Source organism: Vanacampus margaritifer, chromosome 17, assembly GCF_051991255.1.
Source record: "Vanacampus margaritifer isolate UIUO_Vmar chromosome 17, RoL_Vmar_1.0, whole genome shotgun sequence".
In the NCBI taxonomy this organism is placed as follows: domain Eukaryota; kingdom Metazoa; phylum Chordata; class Actinopteri; order Syngnathiformes; family Syngnathidae; genus Vanacampus; species Vanacampus margaritifer.
The window spans coordinates 7881216-7906275 of NC_135448.1; the positions used below are offsets into that span (position 1 = coordinate 7881216).

The 25060-nt window shown below is 37.8% G+C and overlaps 1 protein-coding gene across 3 annotated transcripts in view; it reads right to left on the reverse strand.

Moving 5' to 3' along the window:
* Positions 1–25060, reverse strand: part of samd12 (sterile alpha motif domain containing 12) — a 106444-nt gene that overhangs the window by 62710 nt on the left and 18674 nt on the right. For all 3 annotated transcript variants that reach the window (XM_077549407.1, XM_077549405.1, XM_077549406.1), the window contains 2 exons: positions 14465–14594; positions 116–256 (listed from right to left, as the gene is read on the reverse strand). In XM_077549407.1, coding sequence (XP_077405533.1) covers positions 116–256; positions 14465–14594 — 271 coding nt within the window. The remainder of the gene's footprint in view (positions 1–115; positions 257–14464; positions 14595–25060) is intronic.

Here is a 25060-nt window from a genome sequence, read left to right on the forward strand (position 1 = left end):
CATTTAGAAGCTTGAGTGAGCAGATTTATGAATGATACATGAGATTGCATTAAAACATTTTAGGTGACTTTAGTGTTTGTAAACATTCGAAAGGATATTTAAATGAAAAGTGGACCTTGTGTGAGGAGTTGAAGGGTCCGAACTTCCTCCCGGACACGGAGCTGCAGGACCTGCTGCAGGATATTCTGCCTCTCGGCTTCCTGCATGATGCCCATTCTCTCCAACTTTCGGTCTGTCAGTCTCATCAAAGCCCTCCCTAATGAAGAAAAATAAAGTTATGGTATGAAGAAGGCACGAGGAATTGTCAGGAAAGAAATTAATATAAAAATCATAAACAATAACACTTAGCTGTAGTAGCAGCCCATGCCAGAAATATGGTAGACATAACAAACAATGGGCAAAGGTCGTATTACTTTCTTAGTATTCCATAACTAAAAACAAGGTTTGCAGTTCATGCAAATTGTCATTTTTCAACTAATTAATGTGAAGGACTTGATGTATATCTCACAGAATTCTCATGAGAGTCTGCTGCATAAAAACAAAGCTGCACATATCGTACATTATGGCAGCAGAGCTTGCTTTAACTATTATGCCAATGTCTAATTGCCTGAGAAAGCAAATGAGGATTCATTTACATGCAAAGGTTACATGCAAAGGTGTCTTAAGTAGAAATTTTGTTTATCTAGTTCTTTTTCAAGTACACGCCAACATTGCAACTGATTTATATTACTCTGCTTCACTGTTGTAATTGTGTAAAAATCATTATTTAATCAAGCTCTTATGTTCGTATAGAGGATTGTGCGCTATTGCAAAAGTCTTGCGGCGGAGTTTGCCGTAATAAGTAGGCTAGTTAGTCAGCGATTAGGTCCTTTGTTACCTATGTGAGTGTAAGCAGATGCCACAATAATTTAGGCTAACAAGCAAGCCTCTGAATTACGTAGAACCACAGCATCGAGCACCCTTAGCTGTTCTTGTCTTGATGATTTCCAGCCTAGAAATATTATGTATGGATTGAAATACGACAAAAAACTATTAGGGCCACATTGAAAAAGGAAAAAAAAAACGTGCAAAATTCTGAGGTGGGAGGTGGGGGATAAAGATGTAATGTTTTCACAAAAAGTGGGAATGTTCTGACAACCAGTAGTTATAAATCAAAAGTCCATCCAGACATCCCTTTTCTTCTGCTTATCCAGTTGCTATGTTCCTTGTAACATTTGTATAACAATGATTACTATGTTCCTTTTGATGTTGATGATGTATTTGCCACTCTTAGTTTGTCTAGTCTTACGCAGTTACTACTTGCCTTATGATGAAAATGTTGGCAGCTGCTATGCTGTTGCTATTGTCCTGTATTAGCCACTCTTCCTTTGTCTACTCTTATGTAGTTATTGTGTCCATTGTGATGATGTTTGATGATGATGCATTAGCCACTCTTAGTTTGTTTAGCCTTATACAGTACTATGTTGCTTATGATAATAATGTTGTCAGTTGCTATGCAGTTGCACTGGTCCTGTATTAGCCACTCTCCGTTTGTCTAGTCTAATGCAGTTACTATGTCCGTTATGATGACAATATTGGCAGCTGCTATGGTCCTGTATTAGCAACTCTTCGTTTGTCTAGTATAATGTAGTTACTATGTCCCTTATGACGAAAATATTGGCAGCTGCTATGCTGTTGCTGTAGTCCTGTATCATCATCATCATCATCTTTATGCAGTTATTTTTATGCTTTTAATGTAACCTAGTCCCATAATAATCCAAATATGATTGCAAAACTCTGACTTTGTCGTGACATATTAGTTGTAGTACTACCACCCAATTTAAAGATATTATTCTCAAAATACATTCCACTTTTTCTTCTTGTAGCGTCAATAGATGAACACTCCTTTGTGTTAATCAACGCTGTTCACACACATTCTCTCTTACTATCATCCCTGATTTAAAAATAAATCTCTAACAAACCTGAAAGCTCTGTCACTAATGCAATACTGCTACTAATGAAAAAATATATTGTTTTTAAATAGCAGCTGATTAGTGCGCTATAATTCCATATGTGTGGATATGACTCATTTGTTCATTCAATTGCAGCTCATTATGAGAAGCTCGGCCTTATTTTAACTCTTTGCTCTGTAATGATAGTTAGGGATACTAAGTAACCTTATGGTGTAGTTACAGTAAAAGACATAACTACTTTTTTGCCATTTTCTACAACTGTAAGGCGTCTTTTTTTTTCTATTCTGTACAACCGCACAGGGAGCAAGCAAGTTAATGAACACCAACTGGCAATGAAAATAACAATAATGCAACAAGAATGTTGTTTTAAAAAAAAAAAAAAGGATACAGTCCGAGTTGCAAGGAAAAGTAGCAGACCAAGCCATGTAATCAAATGAAGTGGATGCACATGAATGCTGTTGAGTCTAAAATATTGACCACACTGTTTGTCATAATCCTGTTATGAAACTGCAGATATAGATCGTAAGGAAAAATTCGGTTATTGCTCAGTTTTGCATAAATTTACATTTTGGGCATTTAACCTTGTGATTTCTAATTTCTAAAATCATTCTCAAGCATTCTCAATGTTGATTAATTTGAGCAGTTCAAGGTGACGCATGAATGTCAACATTTTGATGTTTTTGACAAATACTTAAATGACAAGGACTGCGCAGGTTTTCATTCATCAGGCCTGCTTGACTTCAACTGTGAGGGTCAATTTCCTCTCTGACAAAACCAACCAGCTTCAACTGCTAATTTTTCAAACCACGATTATTTGTCAGTGCTCTGCATAGCATGAACACAAGATGAGAGGGGAAGAGGAGTATAACAAATGATGGACGAAAAAGCAAGAGTGATGCTGGAAAAATACATTGTGTCTGGGAGAAATCCAAACTCATCCCACAGAAATCCATTAAAGGACCACAACTTTCCAATAGTGTATCGTGTTGTGGTGGCATGTTATAATTGTGTGTTGGAGCCACAGAATCAATAGCAATAGAAGGTCGGTAAGGATCCTTTATCTAACATTGTAACACAAAGTGGGCAGTGACCACTGTTTTGTTTAACAAATTGCCACTTGGAAGTTGGATGAATTCACATCTAATTTAGTGAAAACAAAGTCACAGTTGGAATATACGGAAGTCTGGAACTGCCGATGTGAAGTAAGCGTTTTTGACTGGCAAATAAATATGTTCGAACGTATTTGCAAATACGTTTATATACACTTAAATATTTGTAAACGTAAAAGTACGTTCGAACATACTTGTAGCTACGTGCTAAAAACTTCAATAGGCAATACATCGTGGCATTATGGGAAAAAATATTACATTTTTAGCATTTAACCTACAAGTACGTTTGAACATGTTTGCAAATACGTTTAAATGAATTTGCAATAGGGATAGACCGATTATCGGCCGTGCTGATTATCGGTGCCGATATTTGACATTTTGACAAATATCAGCATCGGCCTTTTTACGAAACTGAAGGCCGATAAAGCTGAGCGGCTTGCGAACGTAGCAAATTTAGGGTTTTCATCAGGATTTGTAAGATGTTCACAGACAGTTTTGACTATTTTGAACCTATTCAGACAATTATTCACTGTCTGCTCTTTTCAAAGATCTTTTGAAACCTTTCACAAACACTGATGAAAACCCCAATTAGCTGCATTCACATGCATTTGCCGCTCAGTGAGATACAGGGAACTTTTCATTTACGGATATGTTAAAAAATTTTACTTTATAAAAACGATGCTGACACTTTTTATTTAAAATTTAAAAAATAAATAAAATTAAGTGATGTTGAAAATTTTCGAAAACTTTATTTACAGAAGAAAACTTTAGGGAACTATTTACTTGCTTAGTTTTTAATTTAGCTTAACACATGCGGATGACCCTGGAATCTCAGTGCAATTTTTTCTTGTAATTTTTAAACAGAGCTGTCAATTCTTTATACGTTAAAAATGAAAAGAAAAACGTTATTAATATATTTTTTATTGTGGTGCTAATATTTTCTCCTTTACTGCAAATGAAAATCAGCTTAAAATATCGGTTATCGGTCTCCTTGACTATTAATAATTGGTATCAGTATCGGCCTTAAAACGTATCAGTCTATCAATAATTTGCAAGTACGTAAACCCATATTCCGTAAGAATACATGCAATATACACAGTAAATTTTATTATCAGGATGTTTTAGTTTTGAGGGATGACCTATCGTCCGCCCATAATAATGTGCTGACATCTCTCCCGCCAAAAGATTCTCCCCTAATGAATGGATGACAGCCCACGGCAGTCCAAATTTGACAAGACAAAAAAATAAACTAATAAATACACTACTAAAATATAATATAAATAACTTGATAAATATTTAAGATATTCTATAACTGATCAGCTGACAGTTTCGCCAAGAATGTTCTGTAATCGTCACATCTACAGCACAGCAAGTTGTGCAATTAAGTCAGTTATTATATTTACCGTATTTTCACGACTATAAGGCGCACTTAAAGTCTTCAATCAACTACAATTGAACTCAGTTTTGCTTCGCTACCTTTTAAAAAAAAAATACGCTAGCATGCATACTGGCGTATGTTTTAGTGTGAAAACATGCTACTATATGTTTCGAGCTAGCATTTGTTCAACCGTGCCTGCGCTCAATAGTGAGGTGCGCCTTATGTGTGTGTTAAATACAGAAATAGCACCCGTTACTGAAACTGCGCCTTTTAATACGGTGCGCCTTTTGATCATGAAAAGGTATGTGAGACCAGGCTTAGGAATGGCATATTCAGTTGCAAAAGGAACCTAGTACCATTACAAGTTGTACAGAAATGATCCAACTGAGGGGAAAGTAAATGCAAACATATTTATATACATTTCTGATCAGACTTTCTGTAAGCGTGAGTGCGCTTGCATAATAAGTAAATAGAAATATGATGGCTTTATCACCCCAATTTTCTTCTTTACACCGTTCCCTGCATTTGTCACTGCTCCTCCACTATCAGTTCTGTATTGAGATGACTTTTGACAATCATACTTATCAGTTGGAATGAGGTAAACAGTTCGTTTTTTTAAATACATGGGTTTGTTTATTCAAACTGCTGACTTTAGCTGCACCGGCTCACACTGAATTTTCCAAATGTATACATTTCTTTACCCTGATTTTTTCCTCGGCTGTCTTTTGTTGGAGTAGTTATAATGGGAATATGCCGAAAACAGTCTGTTGTATTGTAAGATTCACAACCCACTGAAAACCCCCAAAATGTATGCCGGGAGGAAAAAAATGATACATGTTCACACAAGTACCAGATTAATGAGTGGAGTATAGGCAGCAGTGTTGCAAGGAGGCAGATTAATCTTGAGCCCTGGCCCTACACAAGCTACTTTGATGAATGGGATTGTAAAGTGCATGAACATTCACACAAACACACACAATGAATTTTGTGGGATTCAGAATAAAATGCAAATTGAGGCATACACAGCTGCGCAATGCTGCTCACTCAAATCACACACACACATGCAACAAGCAAAGGTTGTTTTTTTTGTTAAAAATTCTTTATGTAGGCTCACACAAAAAGGGATTGGTTTAGGACCATGCACCGCTAACACATGCTAAATTACTTCTGGAGTTCTTACATAACAGTGACAACTATTCAGTAATTAGAAAAAAACGACAAAAAAGACTACATGTCCCAATAGTCTGTCTTTGCTAAATGCTAACCATCTGATCTGATATTCTGCTTTGAAATTTGTGTTGGAGTGGACATTCTATTGACATTGATCTTGACAACTTAACCTGTAGCCATTATTTTGGTCACCTCTACCAAGAAACATTATCAGAATATAATATGGTAACAAGACACAGTTCAAAAGTAAACCATGAAGTGAAGATTTAACAGATGCTACAGTTTAAGATTAAATATATCACTTCTTAAAACCTCCTGTGGCTAGAATTTAAACCATCAGGTCATTGTGGGGCTTCCAATGCAACAAGAGACATGCTAACCATTAGCTAGCTAGCTAGGTGTTGTCAGTTTATTAAAAACAATGGTACATACAGAGTATTAAGGATGTGGCTCATAATACATGACATACATTAGAGCAAATACTGTCATTCTTGCTACTTGTAGCTATTTGCCCACAATGCTTTGCATTCCCAAAAATACTATAGCCTGAACAACATAAAATACGAAACACTTGGGAATGTAAATAACAACACTGTTATAGTCTGTAAATTTTGGCCCCTAGGGAAGATGCTTTTATGGGGTGTAAGCACAGCTAGCTAGATACTGTAAATACCGTATTTTCCTGACTATAACGCTGCCTTCACGTGCTATAGGAAAGATGGACTTTACCACTTGGAAACTCCTCTTTATGACCGAGTTCTTTTCATGTGCTTTTGTTGTTACAGCAAAAAAAAAAAAAAAAAACGCACACATAGCAACTGATGTACTCTTTGCTCGTAAAACCGAACAATTACGGCAAATAATTAGTTTTAAAGAACAGGATATTGAATTGTGTATGCTACGTAATTGTGTAAATTCTACACTACAACCTGCTAGCGGATGTTAACGCTCTTATAAGTGTTAATATTTCTTGCTATTCACAAATCCTTGGGCGCTCTCCGCCATGTTGAAACTTGAAAAGTTCTCACAGCTCGTAAACTCGGGTATCGAATTAAATTCCCAGTTGTCCAGTAGAAAATACGACACGAGGGGGCGTTCACGTGCAATTTTCTACTCGACGTGGTATTTACCATAATTTTGACATCACATGAAGGCAGCATAATTTTCATAGGTTGGCTGTTCCTGTGATTTATATTCCGACTTATACATGAAAAAATATAATTTATATATATATATAATTTCACAAACAGCCACAAAAGGCCACTCTAGACTTACGCACCGATGTATGTACACTGTAAACGCTAGCTTACAAAGACAACCAAAAGATAATCATAATCTACAGACCACAAGCTGCAAGTAGTGAACCTTTATTGTGTTAGCATATCTTACATCTATTCAGCCTGTTCTCTATTCTTTCATTAATGTAATAAATTGCCTTCCAAGATGATGTAATGTCTGTTTTTGGTGAAGTAGTTTGCAAAATAAATTACCCGCAAAAAATGTGATTTATACTCCAGTGCGATTTTTGTAATTTTTTCTACTTAATTATGCATTTTTGGCCTAGTGCAAATTATACTCTGGATTGAAAATACGGTAAGTAACTAGCAACTGTGCCAGATATCACTTGGCACTGTTTTAGTTACGGGTAACCAAAAATAAGGCAAATTAAAATGGCTACATCAAGTTCTTAATCTTCAAACATGTATCTTGTACTGGATGTCGACACAAATCTCAGAATGGTCTTTTATGAGGGTCATTAAACATAATGGAAGAGCCATTGGCTATGGCAGAGGTCTGCACTCTTCGAGTGCCCTTCAAGTCGAAAATAGCATATGTCACCTTTCATTTCTCTGTGCTGCTCATCAAAAATACATTTTGTACACAGTGTGAAACCATCCGGTGGATGAGGAGCAGATCACCACCGGCCAAGCAGCACGGTACTGCACTAAGTGATGTGCAACTGCTAAGGAAAAAAAGACCTTAATAAGCTGTGTAGTGTGAGCGACTTGATGCAGACCACGCTTTACTAATCTACCAATCTTGCTGCAGTAACTCACAATTAAAGTGCAAATCAACCTTTAACATTTCTTGACAATAATATGCTATATGTGACCTCATTAGTCTAAACATGACATTCTGATTAATACTACTAGGGGATAAACTGATTATCGGCTGGGCCGATTATCGGTCCCGATATTTAGCATTTAGAGAAATATCGGCATCGGCCATTTTTACAAATCTGAAGGCTGATAAAGCTGGTATCACTGAGCGGCGAATGTTTGCGAACTTAGTGAATTTTGTGTTTTCTTCAGGGTTCGTAAAATGTTGCAAAAGGTTCCAAAGATGGTCACAGAACATTTTTACTTGTCACAAACTGGTTTTCTTGTCACAAAGAAATTTTGTTCTGACAACTTTTCGCTGTTTGTGAAGATCTATTGAAAGAGTTGACGAACACTGACGAGAACCCAAAATTTGCCATGTTCGCAAGCACAGAGATTTAGAGCAATTTAAAACTGGGTTTATTTCATCGAAATTTTTATGTATATTAATTTAAAATTTAACTTTATCAGAAAAGCTGCTTTTTGCTTTTGTTAAAATTAAAACAAAAACAAGTGAAAACATTTCAGTTATGTTAAAATTTTGGAAAACTATTTACTACAGAAAAGTATTTACTTTTTTGTTAAAATTTTAAAACAAAGCTGTCTATTTGCTGTATTTTAAATGAAAAAAAGTTGTTTTAGCAAATGTGCTTCTTTTTTTAATGCTAATATTGATAAAGCTAATATTGATTATTTTACTGCAAAAGAATATTGGCTCCAAATATCAGTTATCGGCCTCCTTGCCTACAAACAATCGGTATTGTATTGGCCCTGAAAAATCCATATCGGTCTATCACTAAATATTACATTTGTGGTATGTGAGTTATGCGGCAAAATCCAGCCGTTTTTATCCATCTCAGGGGGTGGCCATTTTGCCACTTGTTGTCAACTGAAGATGACATCACAGTTGCTCAGGGCTCAGGTAACGACAAATCACAGCTCACCTGTTTCCTAAAGCTAAGCCGTGATTGGATGGCTGAGACCTGAGCAACTGTGATGTAATTTTCACTCGAATGCAAGTGGCAAAATGGCTGCCTTCCGACATTGATAAAAATTGCTGGATTTTGCTGCTTAACTCATATTCCACTAATGCAATATTAACCAGAATACCATATTTAGACTAGTGGGGCTGCATCGAACATATTATTGTAGAAAAATTCAGGGGGGTTGACTTCCCCTTTAACGATACGCACGTGACACCAAACTCTGTGATCAATTAAGAAGAAGGTCATCGGTCAGATTATAGCTGTTCATGTACTGTAGTTACGTCCATCTAATTTATCCTATTAACTTTTTTTCTAATTAGAAACATCATGACACCTTTTTCAGCGATTATAGAATAGACCAGAAAATGTGCATTTAAGTAATTCATCGTGCCAAGCTATTCCTTTACAAAAGGAGTCCAAGTATTGTAATTACACCAGATTAGAGACTAATATGTAATTATGACTTAATATGCTTTAATGCATTTTTAATGACATCTGGGTGTCTCTGTTAGGGATGGGAGGTAAAGATCGAGGGAGGCAGAGAGGGAGGATGGGATGCATCGATTTCTTTGGAAGTAGGATCAAGATCTCTCCTGCATACTAAAGTCATTTGCCGTGAAAACTGTGCAGAATCACAAATATGCATCGTACATGCACATCCATAAAATTAATTTTAATCAATTGGGATTCAACAACAACAAATCTTAATTACTACACGTACATCTGTAAAGATTTTGTTTTCCGATCTGCTCAAAGGATCATTTATTCTCTCATCATTTACGATAATAGCTTGCAGAACGGAACAAAAATGCATATTATTTAAAAGATTGAATTATGGCCTGGATTTTTATTTAAATTGTGTTCAGTTAATTAGTTCTTGTAGTGGAGACAAACTGAATTACTTGAAGATTTTACAGCATAACATTATCTCTTAATTGCATGTATGAATGTGCATGAGTGCGTGTGTGTTCGTGTGCGTGCATAAATGGCGATGCATATTTAGTAACGCTTTTTTTGTTCCTGTAACATCATTATACCTGAATAACAAACCAAGGCCATTATGATAATACAATGTTATGAAGCCGAGCTCAATTTATCCAATCTATTGTATTCTCTTGAGAAATTATTAGAAAATGAGAGACTTTTTTTTCTTCTTCATAATGTGACTTTGGTCCAAGGAACTTGCACTTGCTCTATAAACCGGTGCAAACCCAGACCGCCTGCCCTTTGGCGCACACATGGTGAATGCTACATTTTGAAAGACATACAGTATTTCTTCTTATTTATTCTTATTTTATTATATATTTATTAGCTTGAAGGATTCGACAAAAACAACCAACCTTTTTTGCAACCCATTTTACAGTAACGTGAGTAATAAATGAACAAAGCGTTATCCTTGACTTGGTTTCAAAACTTGTAATCCATTCATTTGCTGTGAATATTTTCACCCTCTTAAATAATAATAATAATTTAAAAAAAATGATGCATATGGTTAAATGTTTTCCTGATAAATCTGATAAAATTACTTTGAAGATAATTTTTATTTTATTTTTATTTTATTTTATTTGTGCGTTCGTGTGTGTGTGAGTTTGTGCTCTTTAATTCACCTGGAACCTGTTAAAAATCAGTCAGCTGAAGCTCGCTTGTGTGGTTGATACCCAAAAAAAAACAGATGGTGGTTAACATGTTAAGATGATGCAGAGAAAGATCTTGGCACAGGCTGGAAGTTGAAAAATCAGCATAATCGTAAACAAAAATAAACGATTATTAATACTAATTTCGAGTTGTTTAAATGAATATATTTGCCCCTTTTTTATTTTAAAATGACTACCTGTAATTTAAGAAATCTTGTTTGGTCCAAAAAGAACTTGCATAATTATAGTGTTTCGATGAAAAAAAATTGTCTTAATATTGTTTTACATGTTTAAACATTGTCTTGTTTTATACACAAAAAAATTAACGATTGTCTTAATCGTGATTTTAATTATTACCAAATTAATCGTGATTAATATTTTCTTCATAATCAAGCAGCCCAAGCTCAAATGGTAGTAAGAAACTGATCAATTACGAATTTAAAAATGACATTATCTATTTGTCAATGATTTTTTTTTTTAAATGCAGTAAAATGTCTAATAGGAAAAGAGTAATTTCTACAAGATTGTGTTAGTGATTTGACTGAAGTAATTATTTTGAGAGAAATTTTAAATTATTGTATACCGATGACTGAAATGTGAGGTGTTTTTTAATGTTGAATCAAAACCCAACTATTAACTCCAAAATATATAACAATGAGCATGAAATTCAAATATAATATACTGTCCGCCCATTTCGTTAAATTACAAAAGTGAAGTAAATGGGAGGCCAACAGGCACAGCATGATTCATAGTTTCCGACCATTTACCATTGAATGCCAAACGGCATGTAAGCATATGATGGTGAAAATGCATTAAGGGCAAAACGAGACTCATCATCATTTTGCCACTCTTCATGACCTCGGCGCGAATTTTACGCTGTCACTGAATCGAGGAGGCCCTTGACGCCGACAAACAAACATATTAGCATGATCAGTCGCGCTCCGAGAGGTGGAGTGCGTGGCAATTAACTGTCGTCTGTTGCCATGAGGACCAAAGTGTCGTTCGCAGCGGGGGTGACCTTGAGGATGCTTGTTAGGAAAATGATTGACGTGGCAAATGTCGTCAGCGGTAACTCATCGACTGTGGAAATGAGGCTGCAGGTGGTTTGCCAGTAGGCGCATATAAGAAATGATGTTTTGAATGAGATCTGGCTTCAGAGATGAGAAGTGACAACTGCAAGACGGTGAGTTGTTTCAAGGTTTTATGCTTGATCGGATGGTTTGGTCGGTTAAAATGTCATTTTTGTTGCACTGCTATGCTCACAAGCACAAGCCTCATCATCATGATCATGAAATTCTGATGCAATATATAATATAAATAACAAATATACACTGTGCACTAGGGATAAGACCGATTATCGGCCTGGTGCCGATATTTGGCATTTTGACAAATATCGGGATCGGCCTTTTAACGAAACTGAAGGCTTCTCACGGAGCGGCTTGCGAACGTAGCAAATTCAAGGTTTTCATCGGGATTTGTAAGATGTTCACGTACAGTTTTGACATTTTGAACATATTCCGACAGTTTTTCACTGTCTGCGAAGATCTTTTGAAATCTTTTACAAACAATGACGAAAACCCCAAATTAGTTATAATCACATGCATTTGCATGTGAGATACAGTGAGATACAGCAAACTTTTTATTTATGGATTTATTTACATTTCTACTTTATAAAAATGATGCTGACACTGGAACGCCCTACTTTTTTATTTTATATATATTTATCTATTTTGTACATATACACACATACTTATTTTAAATGTAAAAAATAAATAAAGTAATGTTGACATTTTTAGAAAACTTTTTTTTTGAAAGCTCAGTATTGTTCATTCGGTAATTTTACCGATTCGACATGTCATCATCATTGCTCTACTTTTTTAAAAAAAAATTATATTTTGTATGTGTGTGTGCATGTGTGCGTGCGTGTGAGTGGGTACTCATTAGTTCACCTAAAACCTATTAAAAATCCCATACCGTTCACCTAAACCGAATACTTCAGAATCCAGCTAGAGTCGTGAGGTTAACACATGCTGATGACCCTGGAATCTCCCTGCAATTGTTTGTTGTAATTAACATCAGTTTTTTGTTTTTTTTATGCTAATATTTTCTCCTTTGCTGCAAGTGAAAATCGGTTTAAAATATCGGTGATAGGTCTCCTTGACCGATACGTGCGTATATACGTATACGATACAGTACGGTATATACGATATGGTATCGGTATCGTCCTTGAAAAAAAAGACGTATTCGTCTATCACTAATCTACACAAACACAAACAAGGGTTATATTAGTTAACAGATTTAGCATCACATATGTAACCCTTTTTTCTAGGGATGGGCGAGTACCGATACCAGGTATCGGTATCGGGCCGATACCAGGCACATTCCATGGTATCGGTACTCGCGATGGCTATCGATACTGGTATTTGATAGGGACTTTTATGTCATTATTAACTCTTTCACTGCCAGACGTTTTCAGAAACGGGTTGTCCCCACTGACAGCCGATTTAAGCATTTTGAGTGATCTTTCAAGGTCCACAGAAAATGTTGTGTTTGGACTATGGAAACACACATACTACCAAATGAAAGATTGGACTCTCAGCTTTCATCAGAAAAAAAAGTTTGTTTCTACCTTATTCCGTTCTTCAGTAATCAACAATAGAAAATGGTTACTTTCACCGAAATTCTCTCTTTTGAAACAAAAAACGGAGAAAAAGAGCTTTTTGTGAAACGATGTTATTTCATGCACTCTAGTGAATTCTACACTTCTTTTTGTCCATGAATGATGCCACAAACACCTAAATAGTGCTTTACTTCTGTAAAACGCTTTCACCAACAATGAAAAACTGTTTTTTGATTGCAAAATACGTTTATTTCCATTCAACAGTGTAACAATTTGACAAAACAATTTCGCAAACTATTTACAAATGTGTGCAACTGTGGTACTATTTACAATTATGTGGATGTTTCAAATACAGTTTTTCCTTTTGTAACGCTCTCCTGCGTGCAAGGAGACGCCAGGACTCGCACAACAGTTTACTTTCACTTTCACATTGGTCCGTTTTGCGTGCAAACGTTACACTTTCTTGACGGCCTTTTTTTCCGGGGAATAAAAAGCAAGTAGCAGACTGTACACACTTCCTCCGATGAATATGCATTGGACTCGGGGCACTCTCCGTCGTCCGATCGAACGTCCGCCTGTGCGTGCTCGGTTGTGTTCCGCGTTACGACACCGTCATAGCCGCCGCGTCAGCGGTTCCAATTTCGCCGTCAAGCTCGGATTCACCTTCATCATCATCGAGGATGATCACCGTCGTCATCAATGTACTATTTTAGCGTTGGTCGATGCCTTTCGTCTTGTAAGTGTAGAGCTGCTTGCAAACGCTCGCCATTGCCCGTTCCCTCCTCCATCTAGCTCCATCTAACGTCTTCTACTGCCGCGTCAATGCTTCTCAACCACGGAGTCACCACCCTCATCTTCATCATCGATGATGATCATCGTCGTCAACAATGTGCTTTTTCAGCGATGCTTTTGGTCTTTGAAAAAAACGTCTCGGGCGTGAGCTCCTCGCGACCGGCCGCCATTTTTCCTTTGTCTTCCATTCTCATCTCCTGCTCGACGCTCTTCCTCCGCCTCTACTGACGCCCACCCGATCTTGTCAAAAGAGAGTCATCGCTGCCCTCTAGGGGCCAAAAATAGTCATTAGGCACAACAGACAGACTTGAAACTTTCACCAGACATGCGGAAGGGTTTCCTCTACCCGTTTCAAAAAAAAATAAAAAATCATTGGATGACGTCTTTTGACGTCATTGGCAGTGAAGCGTAGGTTTTTACTTGACGTCTTTAAACGTCAGTGGCAGTGAAAGAGTTAAAAAATAATCTGTCATTGTTTTGGGGGAATTTTTATGTATCATAAGTACTAATAGTATTGGCACTTGGTATTGGTGAGAGCTGAAGATTTAAGTATCGGTATCGGTTTCAAAAAAGTGGTATCAAATATCCCTACTTTTTTGTCATCCATAAAGTTTTAAAATAGACTTGGGCTTCAGAGCATAAATTTGTAGGGGGGTTCTCCCTTTTGTTCTCATCTTATAAGAGTATGCACATTAATTGTAAAAATAAAATAAAATGGTGGTACCTGTGATATCATGTTGTTTGAAGGAGTCACTGTAGATCTGGTGTTGATTCGGGCAGTGTTTCTTCAGCCATTTGCAAACGTCCTGTTGGGTCCACAGAGCCACTGGTTTGGACAGTTTCACATATCCGGGCTGTCGTAAATCAAGCATGTCAAACGTGTTAGCATTTGTTGTCATTTCACATTCCGTGCATTTGACATACAGTCAATTCTGTGATGAAGTTAGTGTCATGTCACTTTTTGTTTTGAAAACTTTGAACCTAGTGCTGTAAGCTTACAGGGTTCCATTTTAAATAACTTTCTCATGCTAGCAAAACTATATTGCTAGCTATAATGTCTGTTAACGAGAGGTTGAGCTACACTTTTAGTTTTGAAGTTAACTAGCGGCTATAGGGGTAGACTTCCTGCCACTTACCTAACGTGTCCTAATCGGACACAATTGGCATGACTTTGCCTTGTTTTCCTTTTTTACATTTCTGAAAATAAATATTGCTTCCCTGTAATTGCAAAAACATGCACCATTAAATCCATATCGACATATGGAATTGAGATTCATCGGGCAAATCCAAGGATTTATAAATTGCATACTAGTCTACAGAAATGTTATTCTGTACCACTTGGGAAATCCATGAACCACATTAGATTAATATCTACCCGTCTATTGCCGCAGAGACTTTTGTGTGTAGGACACATGAAGTTGACTGGATATGTGGTATATGTTTTATATGTGTTGCATTCATTGCACTACATAACAAATTGGACCAGGATGCCTTCAAGGAGAGATTTAAGAGTGATTTATACAAGAGCCTCATGGGTTTCAGTGAGTATTTTAATAAGTGAGGAGTGGGTCTTAGACCTGCTCCCTGAGACAACTTCTAATTTGAGCGGACTTTATAATCAGAAGCTGATTGATGAACAACATACACAACTGGAAAATGCCTATTGGGATACCACGTGGTTGTAATACAACTATACATTTCTAACTCTGTTGCAATTGATAACTCTTGGAAGAGAGTAAAATAAAGAATTGGAGTCAACCCCCCCAAAAAATTCTTGACAATATGTTCTATGTAGCCCCACTAGTCTAATTACGGTATTTTGGTTAATATTGCGTTAGTGGAATATGAGCTAAATCCACCCCTGTTTATCAATATCAGAAGGCGGCCATTTTGTCACTTGCTGGCGGGTGAAAATGACATGATAGTTGCTCAGGACTCAGGTAACAACCAGAGGCGGCAAGTCCAGTTCCAGAAAGTAAAAACCCAGTTTGGCTTTAGCCTCAGGTGCTAGCTAGCTAGCTCCCATGCTGCTCGTTTACCTGCTAGGGAGCTAGCGAGCTAGCTAGCTAACACCAGGGGCTAAAGCCAAACCGTGGCAGGGTATTTACTTTCTGGACCTGGATTTGCCACCTCTGGTAACAACCAATCTACACTTCAGCTGAGCCCGCATCTCAGCCGAAGTGTATTACCCACAATTCATTGCGGAATTGACCAAAATAGCGGGAAAATGGCGGCGTTCGATGGTAATTCCTTTGCCCAGAAAGTATTTTCAAGTGTAAGTATCAAACTATTATTCGTTTTATCATTTATATTTGGGTAATTTTAATTTAATTTAATTTAATTTTAAGTCTAATATCACCTACATTTTTTGCACTATTGCAATTGCCGTACTTAGCGACCTTGTGCGCATGCACCGCAGGTCGTGCAGAGGCCGCAAATAAATCAAAATCCATAAATCCGTTCCATAAATCCAGGCGTGGCGCCATAACTGCCGTCGACTGGGGTTTTTACTTTAATACTACTTTACTTTTTATATCATTTTAAGCAGGAAAATTGTCAAAAAAAAACTAACGCTGCGGCAACGTTTGACGACACAATCGAACACAGTGGCGCAAGTCGACGACGTCACACACACTGTGTCGAATTCTACAATTTTCTCACGCTTGTAAGCTGCGCTTTCCAACCCTTTGTGCACCTCTATTAACCCGTGGGCAGTATTTTATTTTGAAATGGCTTGGTCAGAACCAACAAAAAGCCAAAAACGGGTCACAATAACGCCTAGGGGTTAAGTAAACACTTCATTGAAGAGCATAGGGTGTAGTGTGGGTATTGAGACTAGTCCTTAAGTTGACAGCAAGTGGCAAAATGGCCGCCCTTAGAGATAAATAAAAACAGCTGGATTTTGTTGCATAACTCATATTCAAAAACTGTAATATTAATCAGAATGTCATGTTTAGACTAGCGAGGTCACATATAAGATATTATTGCCAAGAAATGTTTAAGGTTGACTTGCCCTTGAAGGAAAAAGGTTTTAAAAATATTTACTATATTGGTTTGAAAGCAGTTCAAGGAATCTAACAATACAAATGCAAACACGTCTCCAGCACTTTTCTCAAAATGTCAACCAAAAACAAGTATGTATTCTCTATTTTGAAGGTGTTTTAGACTCTGCTACATCCTTTCCCAGCATCTCTACAAGACTGCTCAGAGAATAATTAAACACCTTTGATTCCCTCCCTTGATTTCATACAATTGTTTCCACAGTCAGAACAGTCAAATGTTTGCTTTTCTCATCCTCTTGGTGGCCGTTAAAACTTCTACAGAAGAGGGGGGGCTGAACAAAACAAGCACAGCATTATGGTGGGTTGCAATACTGCAGAATGTACAACATTCCAGTTTGAGCAGGCGACAAAATGAAAGTCCTGAAGTGTTCTGCCAGCGCTTTTGATTTTAATTGAGAAGCTACTACGATAACAAACAAGCAAGGGGTGATTAAAATTTCACAACCGCTACCTTCCACTTGAGCCTGCCCTCTGGCTATAGCGTGGTGTGGCATAGCAATGGATGGCAATGAGTGTCTCTTCTCCACCAACAGTGTGAACTTACAGGTGCTGGCAGCATTTCTTCTTCTTTTCCTTCCAGGCCTCGCTCTGCCATATTCAGTCGCTAACGGCGCTATCTCACTTGCCCTCCCACATCTTCCCCTCTCATCTCACCCATCTCACTTTCACATTTCTCATTACAGTCGCTGAATATGGAAAACCTTACTTTCAGTCATACAGTATTATGGAAAATTTACTTTTTATATACAAATTGTTGGGTCCCCAGAGTGCTTGCCCACCCTTCAAGTGTGTAATTTAACATCCAAGTAAACCATATGCTAGCTGCCTATTTCTGAAAATGTGTGCCCATTCTGCACTTCAGACCCCTGAGGGGTTAATTAACATAATAATCACAAGCAACTAGTTTCTACACTTTGGCAGCTAGGCTGGTCAAATGGGCGCGTGCTTTAAGAATGCGTGGGCAGGGGGGATATGGTTAATAATAAGACATTGGCGACTTTGCCCAGGATATGTAGAGCTGACTGGGTTTTGTTTTGTTGAAGCACAGATTAGTTTCTGGTAAGCGTCACTTGGTTGTTTAAGTGGTGGAAGTACTGTACAATGTGTCTATGTGCAACATAGGTACACAGTAAATTCTGTAGAATAAATTTGACTCTATTTAGATTAGGCTAATATTTACACTTGGAAGAGAGTAAAATAAAGAATAGAGAAAAAAAAGTCACTCAAGGATTGAGGAACGAACTCACGACCTTCAGCTTGGGAGACGGCCACACTACCACCTGAGCTATGCCACTCCTACAGTTTGCTTACCTCCAAGAAGAGACTAAAAACATTGTTTTTGGTCTCAAAACCGTTTTTGCTGTTGGGAGTTAGGAAGATTCCAGCTGACACGAACGATATATTAACAAACAGAAGATGCTGCGTGGATCAGGGAGTAAATTGAATGTCTCCCAAGCTGTAGGTCGTGGGTTCGTTCCTCAACCCTTGAGTGACTTTTATTTTTTTTCCAATTCTTTATTTTACTCTCTTCCAAGTGAAAATATTACTCTAAAACTGAGTCTATTTGGCCCCACTCTAAATAGAGTCAAATTTACTCTACATAGTTTACTGTGTACACTTTGTGAACTGCTGTGTCCACAAGTTAAAATGCTTATATTCCACATTCTGAACTTTGCTTTCGGCGACCAGTCACAGCGGAAGAGGAGACAGCCAAAGGCCAGCTGGAAGGCGCACACTTGCCCGGCCTGATCCAGCCCACAAGTTGACATTCATCGAAAGCCAAGCTCGACATTAACCCGGCAGCATATGGGGACAGATGAGGGCTGGCTCACTGCATGAAGCAGATCCACAACAAAGGCATGCTAGTTTAAGCATGACCAGAAATATGCTGCTTAAATGTGTTATTCTTGATCTTTGACCATGTGTGTGAAATGTGTGTAATTGTGTATGTTGAATGTGCATATCAAAAGTTTATTCCTCTACCCCAATGTTAGATGGGATGGACTCAAACTCAAGCGGTAAACAAAAGTGATGAATAGATGATGGCAATTTAAAATAATAGCCAATATGTTTGCACAATAAAGGCTACCCTGTAAAGAACGTCTTACCCCTAATCAAGGCCTGATCCTCTCTGCAGTAGCTCTGCCACTATGGGCCTGTTTACTCAAGATTTCCATATGCAAAAATGGGGCAAACTTGATTACTCACACAGACAGATGTGAAAGATGATCTACTAACCGAGCGCACCCAGAATTGCATCTGCCAAGTGGCAAAAGTGATGGCAGTTCATTGTGTAAATTCTGGGAGGAGTATAAATAAACAGATTAATTTAGCGGAATTTGTTAAACCTGAGATGAATTCCAATGGGTGAGTTTGCTTCTTTAAGTATCACAAGATCACAAGAAGGAGTCATGCCATATCGCCCAAGACAAAACTCATATATTTACTTTTGGGCCATTTCAGAGCACTGTAACAATCATGTTGGCTTCTCCCAGAGCAATTTCTAGAGTTTTCTTACCTAAGTTTTGAATTCAATGTTATGCAGGTTGGGAACTTACTTTACATCCAAGTGCACACACTTAGGACGAGTTAAATCAAAGCCTGCTTTTATAGGTTGCTGGCCTCCCCAAAATTTAAGGTGTGATTTAAGGTGTTTTGGCTCTTCCACTAAATTAAAACTTCATTTTACGCTTGTGGTTCCTGGATTCCTTGAGACTGAGGAAAGTTACATTCAAGACTTTTTAATTCTATAAGAAATACAATTAAAAAGTACCCTCCCAATGCTCTTATTGTCCCATGCTGTTCAAAGTTGCCCGAGTCCATAAATGACATGCACCTGCACTTAAGAGTCGCGACTAAAAACATATCACTGCCAGAGTCATTCGGTATTGTTTTTGTAAGAATGCAATTTTATTGTGAGATTTCAGACTAGTCATAATTTTAAAACAAATCCTACTTATTGTGCAATTTTTTTTTTAAAGAATTTTCAAAGATTGACTTGAGAAATGTTAATGCCAATTAAGGACTTGTCTTTAGATTCATGGCTTCAATGCATTTTAAGACTTCCCAAAAACAGTGGTCCTTAACCTGGGTTTTTATTGAACCCTAGGTGTTCGTCGGTGGTCAAGATACACAGCCGACTCACATGATTTGTGATGATACACCCCGCTTGGGCATCCATGGCTGCAGGTGATCACGCTGCATTGCTTGGCCTATCAGTGCTGCAGGGAATTCGGTACGCTCAGTAGTCGACTTGATTGTTGTGCTTTATTATTGTAATCCCTTCATAATAACTATGTCAAGGAAAAAAAAGTGGTCGGACAAATGTGTGCAATAAAAATTCACATGTATAACGGGACGTATGGTGCTCCACAGGGTTCAATTTTGGGGCCTCTGCTGTTTTCATAATATCTGCTGACCCTGTGTTCCATTTTAAGAAAACAGTGATGGTTGTTTTAAAGTGCTCTGTAAACATATAGTTCAGTTGATCTGCATCATTTACTATGCCAAGTTGAACAAATCTAGTCCAGCAAAACTAGCTATCTAGCAAAACTAAAGGAACACTTTCTTAAGTTGCATGGAGATAAAGAATACAGGAACACCATGCTTTCTTGATTCAAGGTGAAGAGAGCTAGCTTCGATGGAAAGGTTACTCTCCCAAATGTTCCAAGGTAAAAAACAAAAAGCAAAACACCATCGCGACCTTCAGTGCAAAACGCTCTCCACCACTTTTACACCTGTTGCTATTGGTAAGCGTGAGTGAACACCCAAAGTATTGCTTCCTACTCGTGATCTTAGTATATCAGACCCTTTATGAGGACCAACAGAACAGTAGTCTGTATTCCAAGCAGGACGGTAACGTGACAGATGGCCAAACGAAGCGGGCAGGCAGGTAGGAGAGGCTGTACTGCACTTAATGCGATTGCTTGGCAGCTCGCATTGCTGCTGATTCTGCAAAGGAGGTAAGGGCGCACAGGGTGGATTAAGGTGGTGGGGTGGGGTAATGGAGGAAGAAACCACATTAACCATTAAACACAGCTCAACTCAATGTTAATTAACCCTGACTAGGAGCCTGAGGCAACAAAAGGGAGAGTGAGGCCAAACTCAGAAAGAATTTACGACACAGTGAAAGAAAGACGTGTGTGAGAAAGTGGAGTTTGATTGACTGAAAAAACATGAGGAAAAAAGACGCACTGTGTGTATAGCTGCACTGAAAGATAAAGCAAGGGGCTAAAAGGAGGAAATAAAAGAAAACGGTGCTTCGCAAACGGATTTGACACAGGAGACTCATTTTCCATGAACCCATTTGTGAGTCAATGGCCATCTGTGTTTTACATTCTACTCTGATTCAGCCCAAAGCAGCGCTCCTGGGGCTGAGGGAAATAGGTGAGCCACTGCCACGCTGCCAGCTAGCAGAGCCAAAGAATGGGGAGAAAACATCAGCAGGAAAGTAGAGTGAGAGAGGGTGAGGAAAAAGAAGCACAATCATGCTCAAAGAGCTGTTCTCAAGACTCTGGGCCAATTAGAGGTTTGAGTGACAGACCAAGGGTATGAGAAGAAGCATGTTCTCTTTTCCAAATGGAATACATCTGGAAACAAGCATGCACATAAAACATACATGGCAAATTGGTGGCAAATGTACCCGCATGTGGTGCAATATAACACAGACAAATAAGAAACATAATTAAACACATAAAAGAGAAACTCAGCAAATGTGCTGCAACAAAACATTCCCTGCTGTGTTGTCCTTGGCTTTAATTGATAACTAAAAGCCCAGCATGGCTCACCAGTATCCTTCATGTTACCTTAGCAACGCAGCAAGGACACGCTCCAAAATTAAAGACTAGAAATTGCATCGCCTTGGGGGAATACACAACCCTGACATGAACCAGAGAGTGGCGGGAAAAAAAAAAACAGCCACACAGTAACGACCGCAAACTATAACACACACAACGGACCGTGTAATTGCTCTAACACTGATATGCATTTAAAGATCCAATATGGACGTAGTCAGCTAAATTAATCAAGAGGCAATCACCTCCCTTTGTGGGTGAATGTGATTTGGAATTAAATGCACTGTGTGGCTGAATGTTTGAAATTGGCAGTGACACTAAGCAAAGGGAATTGGATTGCAGAAACTAAAGAGGAGAACAGTGAACATTCAAGTTTCTATGGCAATGTCATTTATGGTTAAAAGTAAACGGCATTTACACAAAGAGTAAACATTTTATAAAATGCAATGACAGTGTCCACATTTTATTATGTTATGGTCACAATATGTTTTTACTTAATGAAATAATTAATGTAGACAGGAAAAGCAGATACTCAACAGCTTATTTTTTGGGTATAAATTTGTAAACATTCAACAATATTTTAAAACTATATTTTAGCACTGTTTAGCTCAAAGGTCTTTACTGAAGAGCAAACATTTTGGAGGCATAAGCCGATACCAGGTATCATGTCATCATACCAGGCCTTATTTCAAAGTACTGTATTGGTACCGGCTGATAATATTTTTTTATGATCAGAAACTATAAATTGGAAGAACGGAAAATTGACATTAATTTCATGCAATTTTAAGGAAAAATGCAATATACATACTGTATAGGTCTGTCGTGAAAATTATCTGTCATTGTTTTTTGTGAGAAATTTTATGTATTTAAAGTCCTAGTGGTACTACTAAAGAGTTGAGTACTCGTAGTGATATTATTCTGAAAAAAAAGTGGTATTGAAAATCCCTAGATAAAATTTTACATTTATACAAAGTGCTGTATGGTTTTTAACCCATCTCCAGCTCGCGAAGAAAAAAAAACAAAACTTCATAATGGTGCATTAGGCCTCTTTAGGCTACTTTTATGACAGATACTCAGTATATAATAATAATAATAATAATAATAATAATAATAATAATAATAATAATAATAAATACATTTAATGTATAATGCACATTACATTTTAGGAAAAAGTGCTATTATATTGAGTGGTCATAGCTGGTTGGTGAATATGTATATAAATGTGTATTTTGCTAATAGCCAGTCATGAAACTGCAACAAATATAGAGGTCCTTAACTAAAACGCTCTATGTAATAGTATACAGTTTTAGAGTGCCCTCTAGTGTCATGCGCTAGGCAGTGCAGATCATCTGCTGGGATTGCATGGAAAATAACTGGAGTGGAGTGTTGACTGAGCAAGTGTCTATTGGAGATATTGTCATCAGTCTGATCTCCTCCTCACAGCTAATTAGCATCCTTGCCAAGCTTGCTTTCACCTTTCATTCTTTCCCTGTGCGTCTCACTCGATTTAGCTGAGCTGGAGCTGGCAGGAGATGAAAATCACCCCTGTTAATTAATCTATTATACGAAAGGATGGAAGTGATATAGGCTTGTGCATGTGTGCATAAGTGTGAAAATAACACGCATTACAGAAAGTGCATAAAATCTTTTCACACAAGCATATGAAGGTGTGTTGGTAACAAACAAGAAGTTTGATCTTAATTAAAGGCAAGACAAGCTCTTTTCCAACTTATTATTGCTTCATAGCTGTCTCTATTTCAATCCCTGACTTTGCCCTGGTTTGCGGGTGTACAATTGATCCCTCCTTTAAAGCTTTAAAATAGACATACAATACTCACAAAAAGTTCAAGATATTGGACTTTCTGGTGAAATTTCATAATGAGGAGCTGAATGTCAAAATTCACAGCAGGCGTCTGATCCATGACTCATTCGATACAGTTCCTAGTTCAATTATTGTTGACATTTAAACATTTCTCTTCATCATAACAGTCCTCTCCTTAGTTAGCCAGCTAACAGGCTAGCGAGCCTGCTAGCGAACAAACATAATAAGCAGTTAACGATCGCTGAAGTATTTCTATTGTGTGGAACAATGAGTTGGTGGTGAACTGGACGGCCCGCTAGCTAGCCTCTAGCTAGCTTCTTAACTGGCTAACAGTATAAGAGTAGAAACCATTTCGAAGAGAGTAGACCCTTCTTCTGTATTAAGCCTATATTCGCCTGAAGTTAATTTCTTATGCACTTATAATGCACAGCGATTCTCCCGTCTCAGCTTCTGACACACGCACCTGCGTAAAGAGTGAAAACTTACGAGGTGAGACCCATTGACATGTGAGGATGGCTGCAAGTCCCAGATTGTGAAGTTCTCCTGAGACATGTGATTTCCATAGCATCAATTTGAAATATATTTCACACTTCAAATGTGAAGTTGACCTGCGTATGGATCCGGAAGTTACACTGATCATCCCCAGTGAAGTGCGCGGCTTATCTAACGGGCTACTTTTAAGTAGCATGTATTCGTTTTCATCCCGTATTTATTAATAAATGGACTTTCTTTCAGTCTGAAATAAAGATTGATTGATTGATTGATTGATTGATTGATTGATTGAAATAAATGATGTGCTCCTGACTGTATGCATATTTGCTGTTGTTCTATTAGTGTAAAAGAAAGAGTGCAGTACTTCTGTGGATTTCACGACCGGCATATGTCAAATTAAGCAAATGTTATGTCTGAACATGTTATACTTTGATAATATTGCTTGCCTAAAAAAATTAATAAAATCACAATTCACTCCACTTACACAAGGCAATTTGTAGGGTACACTTCTGGAATGTCCCTCAGGACAAAAAAGGGGGGGGGGGGAATTTCATGTGTCATAAATAAAATGATCGTCGCCATAAATTTATTATAATATATTTTTATCAGGATAGTTTATATGCTCAGATACTAAGTTTATTCATTTGGAAATTGGTTCAATATCAGATGTAGCAAATCCAGGTCCAGAAAAGTAAAAACCTTGCCACAGTTTGGCTTTAGCCTCTGATGCTAGCTAGCTAGCTCCCTAGCAGGTAAACGAGCACCATCGGAGCTACCTAGGGAGCTAGCTCACCTGCTAGGGAGCTAGCTAGCTAGCATCAGAGGCTAAAGCCAAACTGTGGCAGGGTATTTATTTTGTGGACCTGCATTTGCCACCTCTGGTAACAACCAATCTAAACTTCAGCTGAGCCCGCATCTCAGCCTCAGTGTATTACCCACAATTCATTGCGGAATTGACCAAAATAGCAGGAAAATGGCGCGTTCGATGGTAATTCCTTTGCCCAAAAAAAGTCTTTTCAAGTGTATGTATCAAACTATTATTCGTTTTATCATTTATATTTGGGTAATTTTAACCAAAATCTAATGTCACCTACATATTTTGCCCTAGTACAGTTGCCGTACTTAGCGACCTTGTGCGCATGCGCCGCAGG